Source organism: Oxyura jamaicensis, chromosome 1 (assembly GCF_011077185.1).
Source record: "Oxyura jamaicensis isolate SHBP4307 breed ruddy duck chromosome 1, BPBGC_Ojam_1.0, whole genome shotgun sequence".
In the NCBI taxonomy this organism is placed as follows: Eukaryota; Metazoa; Chordata; class Aves; order Anseriformes; family Anatidae; genus Oxyura; species Oxyura jamaicensis.
Genome location: NC_048893.1, coordinates 199,500,135 through 199,517,606, shown reverse-complemented (window position 1 = coordinate 199,517,606; position 17,472 = coordinate 199,500,135). Strand labels below are relative to the sequence as shown.

The following is a 17,472-nucleotide window of genomic DNA, read 5'->3' as shown; positions in this document are numbered from 1 at the left end:
TGTTACATGAAGGAGAGTCTGTAACATTTGTTTGCACTTTCTCAACTCTGCTAAGTTCTAATATGTTTCTAGCTGGGTAAAGAGGAGCTATCTGAATATAAAGATATTTGCATCTAATTTCCATCCATATCTCATCCCTTCATTTTTCTTTCCTCCCTCTCTCTTCCTGCTTGCATTCTTACACAGTCTCTCACTCTTTTTTTTTTTATTCCTAGTAAACTCATGATGTACCAAAACACTTTTAAAAGCATAGGACAGCATTTTCCAAAGCCTTCCACGTGCCCAAATAGAGACATTTCAGCATGGCCTGATTTCTCACTAATTAGGTGACTGATGTCCATAAAACGTGCCTCCAGGAGGTGTCTGAGTCACTTCCTGTGGAAATAAGATGCAGAAAATCACAATCAGTTTGAAATCCACAAGTTCAAGCCCAGTTTGGACAGATGCAGGTTGCTGCGTGCATGTATCCCGTTAGCCATTGTAATTAGTGAAGTTCTGAGTCACACATAATTGAGACTTTCTTCCCATTGGTAATTGCTCTAGAGGGTTTTCCTGCAGTCCATTAAGTAACCTCTCTTTTGTTCAGTGCAAGAATGTATAAAAAAGGCAAATTAGCCTTCTGGTGCCCAAAGGCATGAGCCTAGGTACTATATCTTTCATTCTCTCTTTCAGATTATTCCATTTTGACCACTACACGGACGTCATTATTTTAATGTTGAATACTCAGACAAGAGTGCCATGGATGTAAAAGAAAGGAAACCGTATCGATCTCTGACTCGGCGCCGCGATACTGAGCGCCGCTACACCAGCTCCTCAGCGGAGAGCGAGGACAGCAAGGTTCCCCAGAAGTCCTACAGCTCCAGCGAGACCCTGAAAGCTTATGATCAAGACTCCAGGTTGACCTACAGCAATCGGGTCAAAGACATGGTGCACCAGGAGGCTGATGAATTCTGTAGAGCAGGTGAGCACATCTCAGCAGGAGCTCCTGTAACCAGGGAAGTTAAACAACTCAGTGCTGAGAGCTTGGGGTGGACAGGGGGCTGCTTTTGAAGGACTGTGAGGCTGAAAGCAACTATAGTGAAAGAGAGCAGCAAGGAATATCTTTATCCTTTTTTACAGTTGTGGGATGTTTGCAAATTGATGACTTTAAGTGGAATACCACTAGCCTGTGCTCATTAGCATCAACTAAAAACATTCTCTAATTTTGAGTGTTGGGAGTACAGAGAGGTACTACTCTTATCCCATATTCTAGAAGAAAGTTGGAGTCTGTCTTGTATGTGTTGTGTGCAACGCTTCCTGCTGTGAAACCAGACACAGTGGGAACATGCTGCACAGTCCATCTCCATGTATACTGATGTATGAAAAGTCCTGGAAATTCCTGAGCAACCTGCTCTAGGTGTTCCTGCTTGAGCAGGGCTGTTGGACCAGATGACTTCCAGAGGTCTCTTCCAACCTCAGCTGGTCTGTGATTCTGAAGTCCCTGCCTGCTCAGGTATCCTTTTTTTCTATGACATGTGCCTGCTGTATCATGAAGGAAGTCAACAATGATCCCAAGGCAGAAGACAACCAACCTACTGTCACACTGTCCATCCGGGCTACAGCAAAACACAAGAAGCCTGGAGGAAGTGGGGCAACTAAACTGCAGATTGGTTGAAAAATCTTTGACATTATACATGGCCTTCAGGCTATGGGTTTGAGACAGGGACAAGTTCTAGTATTAGAGGGGTGGTAAAGAGACACTTTTATGACTTTTAGAACTCCATTTACCAAATATGGGTCACAGTAGCTGACAAGATGCAGAGGCTCATGGGTCAGCATGGGCTCCAGAGTCTTAACTGACATTCCAGATATTTTCCTTTTTATTGCTAGCCTGAAGCCAGGCACAAGTACATTTTTGATGCTATTGTTGCCTACATGAGGTAAATTTCTGGCTTTTGCTATAATCTCATAGTCTCATTTTCATTTTTCTGTAGAGACATGAGTAACTTAGTTCAGAAACCAAGCAGGGTTTCACATAAATTATTTTTAAAAGTCCATCGAGAAAAGCATAAAATGGCAGAGCAAGTTGAATGGAATAGGCAGCATTCCAGACAATGAACATAAAAGAGCTGACCCTGACTGCTCTGAGCGCACCCACTGGTGTTTAGAGAAGCTGATTCTCCAAAGGGAATGCATACAACTGCACTAGTTTAACGTGGGGACTGCTTAATTTCACTCTTCAAACACCATGCAGTTGTGGTGTTGGTGCAAAACTCATCTTTAAGGCATTCCCAAGAAAAATGACTTGCAGAAGTCTCTTAGGGCACATAGTCTTGGTATTTGTATTTCAGGAAAGTTGCAGCAGGCAATAATTAACAAAAGGGGCAGTAGGTGTTGTAAGTAATAGTTTGCAGTCATAAAGAGTTTCCCTCTTAGCAACTCTGAAGTACTTCATCCTCTCTAAGGAATCTAAGAAGTTATAAAGAAAAGGAAACCTTTTAGGTCATTGAGTTTGCTCACTTCATACAATATATTCACCATGCAGGGTAGATGTGAATTAGTATAGGTCAGCGGTTTTCAACCTGAGGGTCTATGAGGCCACACAGGTCTATGGACTTCTCCTAAGAAGTTCACAAAAGAGAAATAAGAAAAGCTAGTCTATTGACAGGTTGACAGGGAGTATAAATTTGGTATACAGAAGCTCATAATTCCCTAAGGGAAAAAAAAAAAAAAAAAAAAGTAGGATACTGAAAAATGCTAAATACTATTGGTCTAAGTGGCTGAAATTGATTGAGAGGTTAAGGTTAACCACATCAGGGGGCTGATTCTACTTGTGATATATCACCCACAGGTTTTTCATTTTATAATTTTCTCCCAGTTTCTCCTGAGTCGCCAAACTGTTCTGAAGAATGATAACAATTACCCTGGACTTTCTGTGCCACATTTTCCACTGGCAAAAAGCCATGAATGGACCTCACTTTGTGATGCTTCTTGGGCTAATGCCAACTAAAACCAAGCCCTATTAGCTTGCACGATGTCAACAAAGCAAAGTGAATTTCTCTCCTGCATTGGTTTGGAAGGCAGAGGAGGGAAACTTTTCAAATTGACCAAATAAATTCAGTAAATAAACAAGTCAGCATTTAAATGGTTTTAGCTAGAGTGTGAGTGCCAGCAAACGTGCAAGTCAGCACAGGAAAAAATAGACCAGATCTGAATTAAAAAGTCTCAGATATTTATTATCTTCCTTTTATTGACTTGAGTTCTTCCAGCTTAAAAGGCAACAGTGAGCATAGAATATGAAAATCGATGCATCTCCTGCTGTTTATTGCAAATAAATTTGATTTTCAGTTAATTGTAGCAGTCATTTTTCATAATTTATGAGCTGCTGTTACTGTAGAGTATCAGTCATGCTGCATGTTGATGTGTTGGATGATGTTGAGTGTGGCTTGTTGCAGGGGAAGGTAGAAGACACCATTGGTGACTCAGATGTGCAAGCAAAACCAGAAGATGCTGTTCTCCAGTCCTCCATAGAGGATGGTTTGAAACTAATCTGGCTTTGCCCAAAAGTAAAAACTTGAAGAGTGAGGTCTCTGGGGATTTACTACTTCTTTGCTTTTGTAATTTAGGTCAAGTTCATTTGTTACTTCGTGCTGTGGAGTGGTAGAGGATGCTCTCTCAGACTTGTTTTGCAGCCAAGTTAAATGGATTAATCTGCCACAAGCTTGCACTGTGCTCCCCAAGCAAGGCTATAGGGTTCAACGGATGTGTGAGCCCCAGGCATCCTCATCTGTCCACTCTGTCTGAAAGCTTTAATCTTTTTTTGGTCAATTAAGAATGTGTGAAGTTCATAAATGCTTTATAGAGTTTAAGTGTTATCAGCTGTAGATCCATAATCAGCTGAACCATGGTTATTTCCTCCTGACGTCAAACAGTTCCTTTACCAAACTTTATGTTGAAATGTTGTCCAGTCCTGTTATTCACTTTGCATTCAAACATCTCCTTCTCTCCATTCCCTATGAGATGCAAAGTCAATGGAATGAAAAAGCATGGTAAAAGAGCAGCTGATCATTCAGTGCATGTGTGCTATAATGCGAACCCTTCCCCGCACAGCAGGGCACGAGGACAAGCCAGAGCGTTTCCACAAGCATGAAACCAGACTCTGGAAAAGTAGAAATCTGACTGTTTCTATTGGATTCATGTTTTCCACCATGTGATATTTTACATCAACAAATAAAAACGCGAGGAGAACCACATGCTTGTGTGGTTTTGAGCACGGAGAGAAGCATAACTCAGTTTTGGATACAACCTTGAGGCTGAGGTCCAGACCTGCGGAACGAATTTCAATAATGAATAGATAAGGACTTTGCTGTTCTAAGTGAGGCTGGGGACTGAACTGTCCTGGAGATCATGCATTCAGATCCACCTTGTAGAAACACGTCTGAGCCACAAACACATCTCTAAAACTGAGTCTGGGGCTTGTGCATGAACTTGGCAGTTTGGGCTCAACAGCTCTTCTGATTGCAGGGGATTTATTTATTGAAATAACAGGAGGAAGCCAACTAGACTGATTGTGATCAGCGGTGTTGGTATCTGGCCACAGTCCAGGGCCTGATGCCTCCTACCGGTTAATAGATAAAGTTCCTTAATTCATCTGACCGAGGCGTACTGTAACAGGAGCGGGCCACATTGTGCCACGTAAATGCACAGTGCAGATAAAGGCATTCACAGGTGGCCAAAATCCTTTAAAGACATTCAGGGCTGCAAAATAAAAGAGTGCATTAATAAATAAATATGTATTAAAATAGAGCCACTAATTGCTCTCCCCAGCTCTCTCATGCAACTTTCTGAACAAAGTGTGCTAATACTTGAAGACTCCTTCACATCGATTTGGTCTGATTTTGAAGCTCAGCAGGTAACGAGACATGAACTCAAGAGTCATTTTTCAGGTTATATTTTTAGTCAGCTAAACAATGGCATCTATTTGCAGCCAAATAACCTCCACTGTGACTGTGTCAGATTGAATGGCTAAACCGAGTCAAGTCGTGAGTGGTCAGCCAGGGGAAAGTGAGATCCCCCAAGGAAATTTAAATCCCCAATATGTAATTTCATTGATTTCAAGAAGCAGAACTCACTCAAATTTCCTACTGTTTCCCACTACAGTTGCAAGGTATATGATTTTTTTTAATCATTCTTTTCTGTTTCTCCCCCAGTATTCCATCCCTCTTTACTTTCAAATGTGATGATTTTATTGAGCAAGCCCTAAGTTTTAGTCAGAGACAAGGTTCCAGAGGCAGGAATCCAGCTGTTTTTTGGTCTTGGCATAGTCACTTGGTGTCCCATTAACCAACACCATGAAACAGGACAACTTTTCCTATGATGTTGAAGGGTCTCATCTGAAGACAGAAAATGAATGGCTCTGCCATTGGTGCGTGCTAGATGAAACTGTCCCCTATTAAAGAGTAACCAGACTGATGTGTTTTCTCCCAGGAGCCAACTTCTCCTTGCGAGAGCTGGGTCTTGAAGACGTGACGCCCACACACGGGACTTTGTACCGGACTGATATCGGGCTGCCTCACTGTGGCTACTCCATCAGCACTGGCTCGGATGCCGACACGGAGGCAGACGTGGTCATGTCGCCTGAGCACCCTGTGAGGCTTTGGGGACGCAACACCAAGTCCGGGCGCAGCTCCTGCTTATCGAGCCGGGCCAATTCCAACCTCACCCTCACCGACACGGAGCACGAGAATACCGAAACCGGTAAGTGCCATGGCAGCCTTGAGCTCGAACAGCAATGCCACTTCTTGCCACTCCACCTTAATCTTCCTTAGTTGTATTTTTTTTTATCAGACTCAGTGAAAATACTCTTCTAATAGCCCCGTGTCGCGGCCTTTTGTACTGTCCTACAGAGTGTTTGTTAATAAACTGCTGGAGAAGCTCCTACTTATTTATCACCGCGACAGAGATCATTAAGCGGCTGTAATACTTTCTCTGCTTTTTGTAGCGACCTTTCAGACAAAAAGCATTTAAATCTCCCCTCCCCTGGCTGATGCTGCTCTTATCTTTGCTACAGATTTTCGGGGCAGATAATTTCCTTCTTTTCCTCGCTGGTTCCTTGACAGGAGCCGTTTCATTTATGTAAATCGGCTGACTGCTCTCTGAAGGAAAACGGTGGTGAAATATTTTTAGAAGCCTTTTTCTTCGTAAGAAATAAAAGCTGAAGGTCACGATTTTTTTATCTCAGTAACTTTGCATCCCCAGCTGCAGGGACTCCTGCATGCCTTTTGTAAGTCCTGCGAACCTTTTGGTCAGCAGTTCTGCCAAGCAGTGTAGGAAGGAGAGAGGATTTTGATTCAATTGCAGCTTGACCTGGGGGTTCACACAGCCATATATGCCTTTGCACCTTTAATTCAATTACGGCACAGCCTGCTTCTTAATATAGCTGCTGCATACAAGTCATCGGGCGCTTGAGCTCAGCTCTGAAAGCTGATGTGAAATGACTGCATTGCTTGTTCTCGTTATGCTTTTTGCCACAGTATTATAGTGACAAATGATGATAACTTTTCCTTTGGAAGCCATGACACAGTGAGACATACACCACCCACATGATTTTATGTTTAACTCCAACAAAATTACAGTGGAATCTTATTAAGTTTCTGTTCAGTGATAATGATATATTAGGCAAAGTTCAAAGATAAACGACCTTCTATTTAACGGATGTACAGAAGAATTTTCTTAAAAATATATCTTTATGATATATATTTTTAAAGTTTCTTGGTGTAATATCTTACAGTAGGACAGGCAGATAATGCAGTACCAGAGTTTAGCATTTTATTTCCTAGCCTTGTGTATTCATCGAAAGACAGAGGCATCTTGCACACTCCCCACAGCAAAAACCTTGCACTTGCATCCTATTCTCTTGTATCCATGTCCCTCTCCTGTGCTTTATATAGTGGTGTATGAACAGCTGTGAACCTATCCCATACATTTTTCTTTCCATGCCTCCTAAGAAAAGAAAATTTTTTTCCATGCCTCCTAAGAAAAGAGAATTTTAGCCTTTTTTTTTTTTTTTTTTTTCCTTAAGAGAGAAGAATTACATTAGCTACTGGACTCTTTTTCACTGGTTTCCGTAATGCTATCTCTACATGTGCAAATGCAACTTTGTACCTACAGATCACTTACAAATGAAATTATATTAACAACAACACATTAGCAACAGCACATGCCTTGAAAGGCTTTACTGAAACTAATAACAGAGGAAGGAGTACTAATGTCAGGACTGAGATAGCCTCCAATTCCTCTTCCCTTAAATTCAATGACACACTAACCATTTGTTGAACCACCATTGCAATTAGAAAAGGGAAGACAGCAAGGTGGAGAATGTATCTGCAGGACTTTAAGTGCTTTCCAAACATAGAAGTTTATTTGGCTCCTAAGCATTTGCAGTGTTAGGTATTGAGTATTTTGAATGAGAAGGTCTATATCGCAGTCAAAAATATAAAATCTGTGTAGCATAAATATAATCTAGAGAGGGATGGTGGGCAGAATCTAATTGTGTTGTTCATATTGACAAAAAATAGAGGTGTGGAACACAAAGAATGCCAGGCAAAATATTACAACCCAAATCATTCTGTTAGAGACATTGAGCTGGTACTTGAAACGTACTTCCCTGGGAAGAAGGGAAGAGATAAGAGACATCAGCCAGATTCAGGTGAGAAAAATTTGCCCAGAGCTGCAAGAGAGACACATAACTTCAGTGTAGGGATTGCCATTGAACTGGGGGCATAAAAGTATCCAAACACAAGGTGCAGAAGAAAAAGAAAACAGGGACTAAGGACAAAATCTTAAGCCTTCAATGTACACAGATAAAATGTGGATATCTTTATTTTGTAATTTCTTGGCACAGGTAAAGGTGTGACAAATATTTGTAAATAAACCCCTCACAACCTGAAACCTGCTGTTGGAGAATGTGAAGCCTGGGATACACTCAGATATTCCATCTAGCAAATGGAAAGGTTGCCCTGTCACTTCACACAGAAGCAGTGTTACTGTGGGCCCTCTGCAGCTAGCTATCACACAGGCTATTTTGAGAAATCCCAGATTTATAGGAGAAATGTTTTCAAGAAGACATGAAATTTTGCTAATGGCAGCATAAAGTAACATAATGCTATGACTCAGTTTACAGGATACCTTTATTAGTCAATATTAATTGTTGACAGTATTGATAGAAGTTATAGCCTTTAGCTGAAGTCAATATGGAGCTTTATGAACCTGCCATCAATAGAAGATTTTATGGGGCCCATTAAACCAACTTTTCCAATGAAGGTTAACGTCAGCAATTTTTATGTTGTTCATTATTTATCCAAAATGAATAATCAGAATTTACTTCTGATGTTTCTAAATCCAAAGCTGTCGAAACGCAATTCTACCAAGACATTCACTGAGTTCTTAGAAAAAGAGAGGTCTGCCTCCCTCAAAAATCAGGTTTGCTTTTATTTGAGGAGTGGTGATGCCTTGAAGGAACAGATATGCTGCTCAGTAAATGTGGCCACAATCCCCCTCTCTGTCTTTAAGGAAACCGATGAAGTGGTCTGGTTCCATGGCATATTACAGTCCATAAATCACTTGCACAAGCAGCTGGCATGAAAAGCCATGCAATGTTTTATCTAAACTGTTCCCAGGCTTTTCAGGAGGTTGAGTACTTTTACTAGGTTAGGAGTTTGTTTTCACTGAAGTTAGCTTGAGTTACAACCCTGGCATTGCCCTGAGCTCAGATCCTGCACACCCAAAGAGCCCAAGTGTCTTCTTCTTGGTTGGCCAGTGTTTTCTGCTCAACCTTGCTGGTCACTTGGCAGAGAAAGGGGACAGAGGGGACAGCTTAAATCATCACACTTCATCCAGACTAATGCAATCACTCTATGCTGCTAAAGTAGCAGCCGCTTAATGAAGCTTAAGGGTTATTTTGCAGCATGACCACCTAGGCTAAGCTGAAGTTGTGAACTCATATCAACTGTTCAGTTCTGTGCACAGAAAAGTGTTTGGGTACTGAACGTCTAAGCAAGGAATTTAGAACTTTTTTCCTGTGTTATTTCACACGGTTTCTCAGCAAGACTAATTCAAACAAAAGAAGCTCCTGAGGTGGTCATTTGGATCTGAGCCTGGCACTGACTTAACTGGCGTCACCTTAGGCAACGCTGAACAGGCTTTGCTCTGATTTGCTCTGCTTCTTTACTACAGATAAGAGCAAAATGGAGGAGAACAAGGTAATAGTTTTCCAGAAAATGACTTATTTTGCAGCAATTCAGTCAAAAGCAAAATATTTCTAGTCATAAAGACATCCTCTTAAAAACACAGAATCGCAGAATTTATGTTGGAAGCTGTGCTTAAAACAGGGCTAATTTCAAGGTTAGATCAGGTTGCTCAGCACCTTATCCAGTTGCATTTTGAGTATTTCCCAGGTTGAACAGTCCACAACATCTATGTCCCAGCTCTGGTGCTGACCATTCTCAATGAGAACAACTCTTCTCCTTGGAGGTAGTCAGTTTCTACTGCCCACTCTCTCTTGTTCCCTCACCATGCATTTCCAAGAACAGTCTGGCTTAATCTTCTGTATATCCCCACACCTAAAATAGCTAAAAGACAGCCACTGTTCCTCCCTTTAGTCATCTCTTCTCCAAGCTGAACAAAGACACCTTGATCCTCCTCTCATAAATGGTTTGTAGGTAGTAGGCACTGGCAGAGGTAGTCAAAGAAGTCTGGGGAACTCCAATTCTAAAAGTTTTGAGGTGTAAAACAGACACATAGCTGCTGGTAGCTGTCCAGGTTGGATGCTGCCTCAGTCACAGTGGTTGTACCTGTTGTTATCTTGAGCATCCCTTTATCCAGTTTTAATAGTTTGTAGTGTTGCTGAGCTTTCTTTGGTTTCAGTGGGCATGCAGGACTGTTCAGACTGGGCTTTGAGAACCTTGTGGTTTTGTACTGTGAAGGACACTCTTAACAGATGTAGAGTTGGACAGTTTTTGTGGGTAAGCATCTGTGAAACAGGCTCTGAATATCTCCTGCACCATAGGGAAGGTCCTACCCTAGGCCCTTCCAAACCACTGTGAATCATGCTGACAGTCTCCCAGTGGTTCTGAGCATGAGGTGGGCAAAAAATACTGATATTTCCATACCTCCCTCCTGCCCCCAGAACAAAACAAAACAACACTCACACTTTGATGTCTGCCTTCAATGTGACAAAGAGCTTACTGGTTTATTCAGTGCAATTGCTTCAGGATCACTTTAGACCTGGGTCAACCACATTTTCAAAATTTGTCTTTCTGAAAGTGGGTTGCTGCCCTTTTTTATTAAAAAAAAAATAATAATACAATTTAACTTTCAGCTATTCCAAAGAAGCCAAGGCAATCTCAGGATTCACTTCATTTTTAATCAGCGTTTAGTGCTAATTTCCACCAAGGCATGCAGTCAGTTAAATGTGAGAAGGAGCAGGAGAGAGGGGGAGCGGTTTCTTCATTAGCAGGACAAGTCAGCAGTGATTAATGCTCTGTACATGTGCAGAGTGGAGCTGATGTTTCTCTCTGTCGTCATCTCCTCTTGGGAAGAATGTGGGCAGTATCAAGAGGCCACAAGGATCTCACAGACAGGATGAGTAACTTCAGATGGCTTAAGACAGTTCAGCTGAGCTGGAGATGATATAGAACTAAATGCTCAGTTGTGATATATTGTATGAAGAAATTATTGCAGCAGAACTGTTGCTGAAGTGTGGAATTTTCTTATCTAGCAGACTGAGAGATAAGTAGACACAAACTAAAATTCCAAATCTAACCACCCTGAAAGCCAAAATTCAGTCTGCAAGACCTTTGCTGCTAAATTGTGCTGTGGGTCCTTCTTTCCATCTTAATAATTCAAAAAATATATAGAAAACATATGCTGCTGCAAACAATTCTGCCTGCATTTCATGTGTGCAAGAGGAATGAAAAAGGCATTGCTGGGACTCAAATCTCTCATTCACCTATGAACTCCATGCAGGCATCACTGTCCTCAACACTTCCACCACTCATCTGTTGGTCACCTCTATTTAGGAAGAACAGTTTAATCGCAAGGTCCATTTGTCTCTGGTGTCACCTCTGAAATCACCAGTCAGTCCCAAAAGTTGTATGGTGGCTATAGCTATCGAGACACTTACTCACTTGGTGACAAGATTAAGAGTACCAATTCATTTTACACTGCTGGACCCACATCCTACAGAGATAAATAATTTTTCTTTTAGTCACTACCATTCTGAGATGCATTTAAATGAGCTCTAAAAGCTCTAAAGCTGTCAAGAAAACAGCCAGCCCAATATCCAAACCTGCTCTCCAAGCCTTACCAACATGACTAGAAAGGTGGTGAATGTGTTACTGTTAATTTTTGCTTTCCCATCAAATCAATTGCCTTTCCAGAAAATTCTCATATGCTTTGTAGAACTGAAACTCACTGGCAATCAGAACCTGGAAAGCTCACATGATAACTCTGCCTGTTGTACCATAGCAGACCCAACTCTTGGCCATTTAATTGACATAACACATGATTTAAGGAGCATTTCTTGCAGTAACCACCACATTTTCTGATTCCACACTGCTAAAGCCATTATTGCTGCTGGAAGGAGTGCTTAAGAAACTGCATAGGAAATTAGGACTTGATAGAAACAAATGCTCGTAGAAGATATTTAGAAACACAGGGGTACATTACAGCAGGAAATAATTAAAGACAAGTTCTTCAAGCAAGGAACACCAGAGAAACGATATAATTTTATTTCTCCTGGGTAGTTAAGAAGTCTAACTAATTCTTCCACTTATTCAGCAGTGCCTGATACAGACCTCATTGAAGCCTTTGAAAATTCCTTTTGCTATCAGCAGTGGTAGATCAGGTCCTAGGTGTACGGTGGTACCATGCTGCTTTGGAAAAATTGTCCGAGTGCCAGCAAGGTGTAAATCCCAGTACTCTTGGTTAAACACACTGCAACATGCTGCTCACCACCAGGTTTCTTGTATACATTTTGGCTTCTTATTAAATCAGAAAGCTGTCCCAGTCATTAAGCCACATGCTCCAAAATTTCATTAACTTTTTCTGAATATTCTCTCTTCAGAGGTTATGTTTTGTTTTGTTTTGTTTTGTTTTGTTTTGTGTTTTTGTTTGTTTGTTTTTTTTTGTTTTGTTTTTTACAATAGCTAGGGGAACCTTAGGCAAATGGTAATTATTTCCATGTATACTTCTTGTTCTCTTTGGTTGTCTGGAGCTTATCTTCCGAATGCTGTCTGTACATGTTACCAGGAGCCTTACAAGGTATTCCTAAATAGCTCTGAATGTCTGCACAGGAAGGATTTTTACTCAGTCTTATTTGCCTTCACTTCCCTGCTTCCCAAACCATGTTGACCCAAACCACTGGCCCAAATTGCAGTTCAATATATCAGTGTAATTAGCAGTGCCAGAATTATTGTGTGATCTTAGCATTACAAATTATTTGTTAATACCCTAGTTGATAATCCATGGTGACTTTTCTTTTTATTACCACGTTTTGCTGAGTAATTTCCTTTCAGGCTTCATGCACTCTATTGTTAATATTGTTACCGTGGTTGCAGCAACATTTTTCCCCCCCCCCTTCAAATTAAATAGTGCATTATAAAGTACTTCCAGTAAATGAGTGTGCGCTTCAGACATGCTTCTTCTGCAAATTGTGTAGGCATAAATATGATACTCAGACTCTGGAGAATTTAGAAAAGAGATTTAGAAAAAAATCATTCTTCAAAATAATTTTTAAGAAAAGAAATGTGCTGTGAGCTCTGTTTTCTTAAGCTTTCCTTATGCCTTTTGAGTAGGAGAAGACAAGAATAAATTAGAATTACCAGGTCAAGATCAGGCATCTGCTGGCTGTCATCCTTCACTTGCCTCCTATCAGTTGTAACCTTAATATTAACAAGATGTTTCAGCTTGAAATAAAAATTAGCCAGAGCCCTTAGCGCTAAAGATCCAGCATCAATTTTAGAAGATAGGGAACAACACTGGAAAACTACAAAAATGAGCAGCAGGTTCAGAAAGGGATTTTCACTAATCCCCATCCCTGTTTCAGTTCCTCGAAACTCTTACACTGCTCTTTTCCAGGTAGGATTTGCAAGCAATACCCCATTTTGATATCACATTGGGATTGCTTGGGTATTGCAGCCTACTGAAGCTGCCTTATAGAGAATTCAGAGACCCGATGATCGCTTGAAATGTGAAGGTCAGGGGAAGGAATGTGCCTTCAGGTTCTCCAACCGTAAAGACACTTATATTCTTACGAAGAATATTAGTCCTAAAAAGGAGACTTTTGCTATATGACCATCCCAAATGCTACATTCTCCAGTGAAAAATGGCTCCCTTGAAGGCTGTTATGTCTTCCTTTCTTGTGATCCAACTTTCTAACCACGGACATCCTTGATGATGGATTCCTAATGCCTTACATTTTCTGTCCTCTTTTGTCCTTTTCAGACATTAGCCCCGAGATGCTTCTTGAAAGTTAAAAGGTGAGGTACCTCCTTACTTCTTCACAGAAGTCTCAGAGACTTTTACCCTGACAGGGTGATAAATCGATGGGGTTTAGGGCAACAGACCTTTAATGTCCCTCCACTTTCAACCAACCTTCTGTCCATTTGGTGTAAAACAGCTTTTCAAAGCAGGAAAGAAGGGGATGTCACTGTCTCTCAGGCAGGATTCAATGCACCCAAGAGCTGAAACTCCCTTTGGTACCACCTAGCTTGCCCCCAGGGACCAGAGATGGAACCAAGAGCATTCATGCTTCCACTTTAGAGGATGAAGGTAGGCAGGATTAATCTGAGTTTAATAATTCATTTTCTTCATTAGTGAACAATAACTTGATTTTGTTCCTCAGTGAAGGGATTCCCACTGATTTTAGGGCTAATCTATCTCATCACTGGTCTGCTTTTTTCTACAGAAAAAATAAGTCTTTCCATGTATTTTGTTTCTTCATATGATAAGTCCCGTAGAGAATGTATTTTCTTTATTGTTGCAATCTGCATCTGAAGGGATGCTGACATTAAAACGCTTCACAATGGGATTCAGCTGTAATGAACAGCAGTTCAATATAGGTTAGTGTGCAGATTTCACATTATTATTATTGTGATGATGGTGAAGCCATTAAGTGGGAAAATAAGGTCCAAACTCCATAAACTCGTTGATAGCAGGTAGAAACTATATTAACAGGTAAGAATTTACTGTTCTTTTCAATTAGGCTGCTAATTTCTGTCCTTTCCTTCGCCACTTTAAACTTCCTTGTCATGGAGACTTTTTTTTTAATGGAAAATAATTGCATTTAGTAACATCGCTGGCCAGCTGCCAAGCATTCTGGAAGCAAATCTAGGCACTTTATATATATATATATTTATTTATATATATACATAATTTAAAATTGCCACAAATAATTCCTTGTTGTGTGAAATACCATAGGGGGAATACAGATAGTGTCAGCAGCAAAAGCCCTATTGCTCTTTAAATAAAAATACTTGGCTTAAATCTCTTTTTGGGGTGGGATTTGTTGAACATCGGTGCTTGGGGCAGGTTGGACTTGCAGTTTGATGTGTATTTGGAGCAGGATTTTCCTTGCAGGGCCAGACACTGGCTTCATCCTAAGCAAACAGTCAAGCCCTCCTGGGACAGATGAGAGAGAAACAATGTGGGGAAAAAAAAATCAAATTATTATAGGGGGAAATAAATCAAAGCAAGGAAAGGGTGAAGGCTCAAAATGGTCTGTTACCTCCATGGCCAAAGAATCCTTGCCCTGCAGAGTTAAATCTGCTGGTTAGCATGGACCAGAGTTTGTTTTCCCTTGCCTTTTCCCCCTTTTTTGCTTCAACACAGTTGTGTAGGGGTCATATATACATGTTGATATGCCAGCCCAGCCTTTCTAAGAGGTACAATGCTATTTCCTGCACAGGGGAAAAGGCATACCAGGGTTTCTTCCTAACCTGACCTTTCCAGATGCTCATATCTGTATTTCTGAACTCCCCTTTGGCCCAGTGCACCTACTTCTAGGAACAGCATAAAGTGTTAGTCCACATCTGGTCCAGTCTCTGCCAGCATCCCTAGAGGTATCATGCTTTGTCTTCAGCAATGATCCATCTCCAACCATGAGCAGAACAAAGTGAGAGGAGAGAAAATATTATTTTGGTTTTACCCATGCCTGGAGGTGTGCACTGACATCCAAATAAAGGCTTGTGCCATGAGAATTTGTTCATTAACATCTCATTGCTTTATTTCTCAGAGGCTTTTGATTAAGTGTTAGGCAAAAATGCCATTTTATTCAATCCAAGGCAGTTATTGAAAATACAAGGCTGCCCTAGTTCTGCAAAGTTCTTGGTGTTTCTTTGAACTGCCCCTAAAAACTTTAATGCCCTAAGGCAATTTGGTTTGTTTTGTCCTTCCCACCACAGACCACTTTGAAACACATATATAAAAAGATTTCTAATAATGCCTATCCAATGTTCATGTAGATTAATTATTTTATAAGCTTAAAATTGTTATGGACCAATCAAAAATAAGTCTTTAACAGATGCATCTAAATAATGAAATGACATTTGGGGAATGGACAGGCCAGGTCTCAAAGAAGTGCTGCATTTGGGTGGGCAATCAGCTGCAATTCGAGAGTTAATCCAGGGCTCTGCAGGGCAATGCTTAACCTTGGCTGTATCATTTCATTTCTCTTTCTCTGTATCAGTTCCCTGTTACAAAAGGAGGGTTTTTCTTTTTCCTTTTTTTCCCCCTTTTTTCCTTTCTTTTTCCTTTTTTTTTTTTTTCCTTTTTTTTCTTTTTATTTTCCCTTTTTTTTTCTTTTTAAGTTGTGAACCCAAATACTTTCTAATCAGACATGGATATAACAACAAACACCACTGCCATACTCCACTTCTACCCAGTAATGTATTAAGTGAATTCTCAGCACTGAAATATTTAAAATACCAGCATAGGCAACCCCTCAAACACACAACAGCCATCTTTGGAGGGGGCAAAGAGGCTGAGAAATGTGCCTTCTCCGCTCGCATCTCTCTCTGCAGGCGAGACCTTTTCATGCCAGCTGGCAGCAAGTGCAGCCCTCTTCTCGCTGCTGTGTTTAATGACCTCCGAAGTGCTACAGGGCTTCCACGGCCAGCTTCAAATGTGGCAAAGCAGAGCAGAGCTTCCTCAAAGCAACGGCTTTCTGCCACGTTTGGAAGCACACACTTTGATCGCTGCCCCGCTTTGGTCGCTTTGTAGTGGGGGAGATGCTCTTTAAAGTTTAATTTAAGCAAAGCGCACGTTTCCTCTTTTAATAGAGAAGCTGCTGAAAGTGAAACGGGGAATTATGACAGTCCTGACTAAGGCTTAAATTCAGAATAATCTCTTAGAGACTTTTAAGTTATTCTCAGACCATTTCCAAGCTGCTGTGTTTTAACTGCCGAAGGTTAAGGAAAAGCAAGGTCCTTGGGCAAGCACCTAGAACCAGTCTGTGGAGGTGCTAAATCAGCTCCTGACAGCAATTGCTTCTTCTGCAGGTGGAAAGGGAGATTTTCTTCGCATCGAGTCACTCAAGTAGATCTGCTCAATGAGCATGTAGAGAAATGAGAAACCCAACAACAGTTAAGAAGGGGACGGGAAGATCCGCATAAAACCAAGACAAGATGTATTATAGTTAATTCTAGGACACATTATATTTGGAGGGACAACTGGTTGAAGAAGTCCCCAGCTGCCACCCTTTCAAGAGTTCACCATCCCTGAAGTCATGCCAGTATAACAGTTTGCATGGTCTGACTCTGATTTACTCCCGAAAATGATGCGATTTAAAGCCTGTCCTTAAGGACAATGTATCACCGTCCCATACACAGAGGTCACTTTGACCCAGGACAGAGCAACAGAAATCTCACCCAACAGAAAACCCTCCTGATTTGGATCAGAAAAGGGTCAGTGGATGAGCTGGGGCAGTGAAAGCACTTGGGAACTATTTAAGCCACTATTGCCAGCGAGCAAGAAGCATTGCTGAGCTCTCTTGGAAATATCCCTCCGTTCCAGCTCCCCAGCAGCAGCCAGCGTGCTCTCTTTGTTAGTTCAATTCATTTTCTGTGCAAGACTTATTTTCTTCTCATATCTCCAGCAGGTTCGAGCACTTTTATTACTCTCAGTTTGGGAGGAGGGGGGTGAAATTATAACTGGATTCCAGTTACCATTTAAATGCAGCTTGACATGAATTCCAAATAAATGAAAAAAAAAAAAAAAAAAAAAAAAAAAGAAAAAAAAAATCCAGCAATCATCTACTGAATAAGAAATCTGTTGTTCACCATTTTCTCTTCATAAAAAATGTAAAAAGTAGAAATCTGAATAAATGCATGCTAAACTATATAATTGCTGAAATAAATATGTATAGATATAGGATATTCTTTGATTTAGCATAAAGAAGCAGCAAATTATACCAATCAGTGAGAATCAACCAGTTTT

The 17,472-nt window shown here is 40.8% G+C and overlaps 1 protein-coding gene across 4 annotated transcripts in view; it reads left to right on the top strand.

Moving 5' to 3' along the window:
- Window positions 1–17,472, top strand: part of TENM4 (teneurin transmembrane protein 4) — a 901,054-nt gene that overhangs the window by 565,120 nt on the left and 318,462 nt on the right. For all 4 annotated transcript variants that reach the window (XM_035330189.1, XM_035330205.1, XM_035330196.1 and 1 more), the window contains 2 exons: window positions 673–961; window positions 5,467–5,736. In XM_035330189.1, the coding sequence (XP_035186080.1) occupies window positions 739–961; window positions 5,467–5,736 (493 nt within the window). In that variant the 5' untranslated portion in view covers window positions 673–738. The remainder of the gene's footprint in view (window positions 1–672; window positions 962–5,466; window positions 5,737–17,472) is intronic.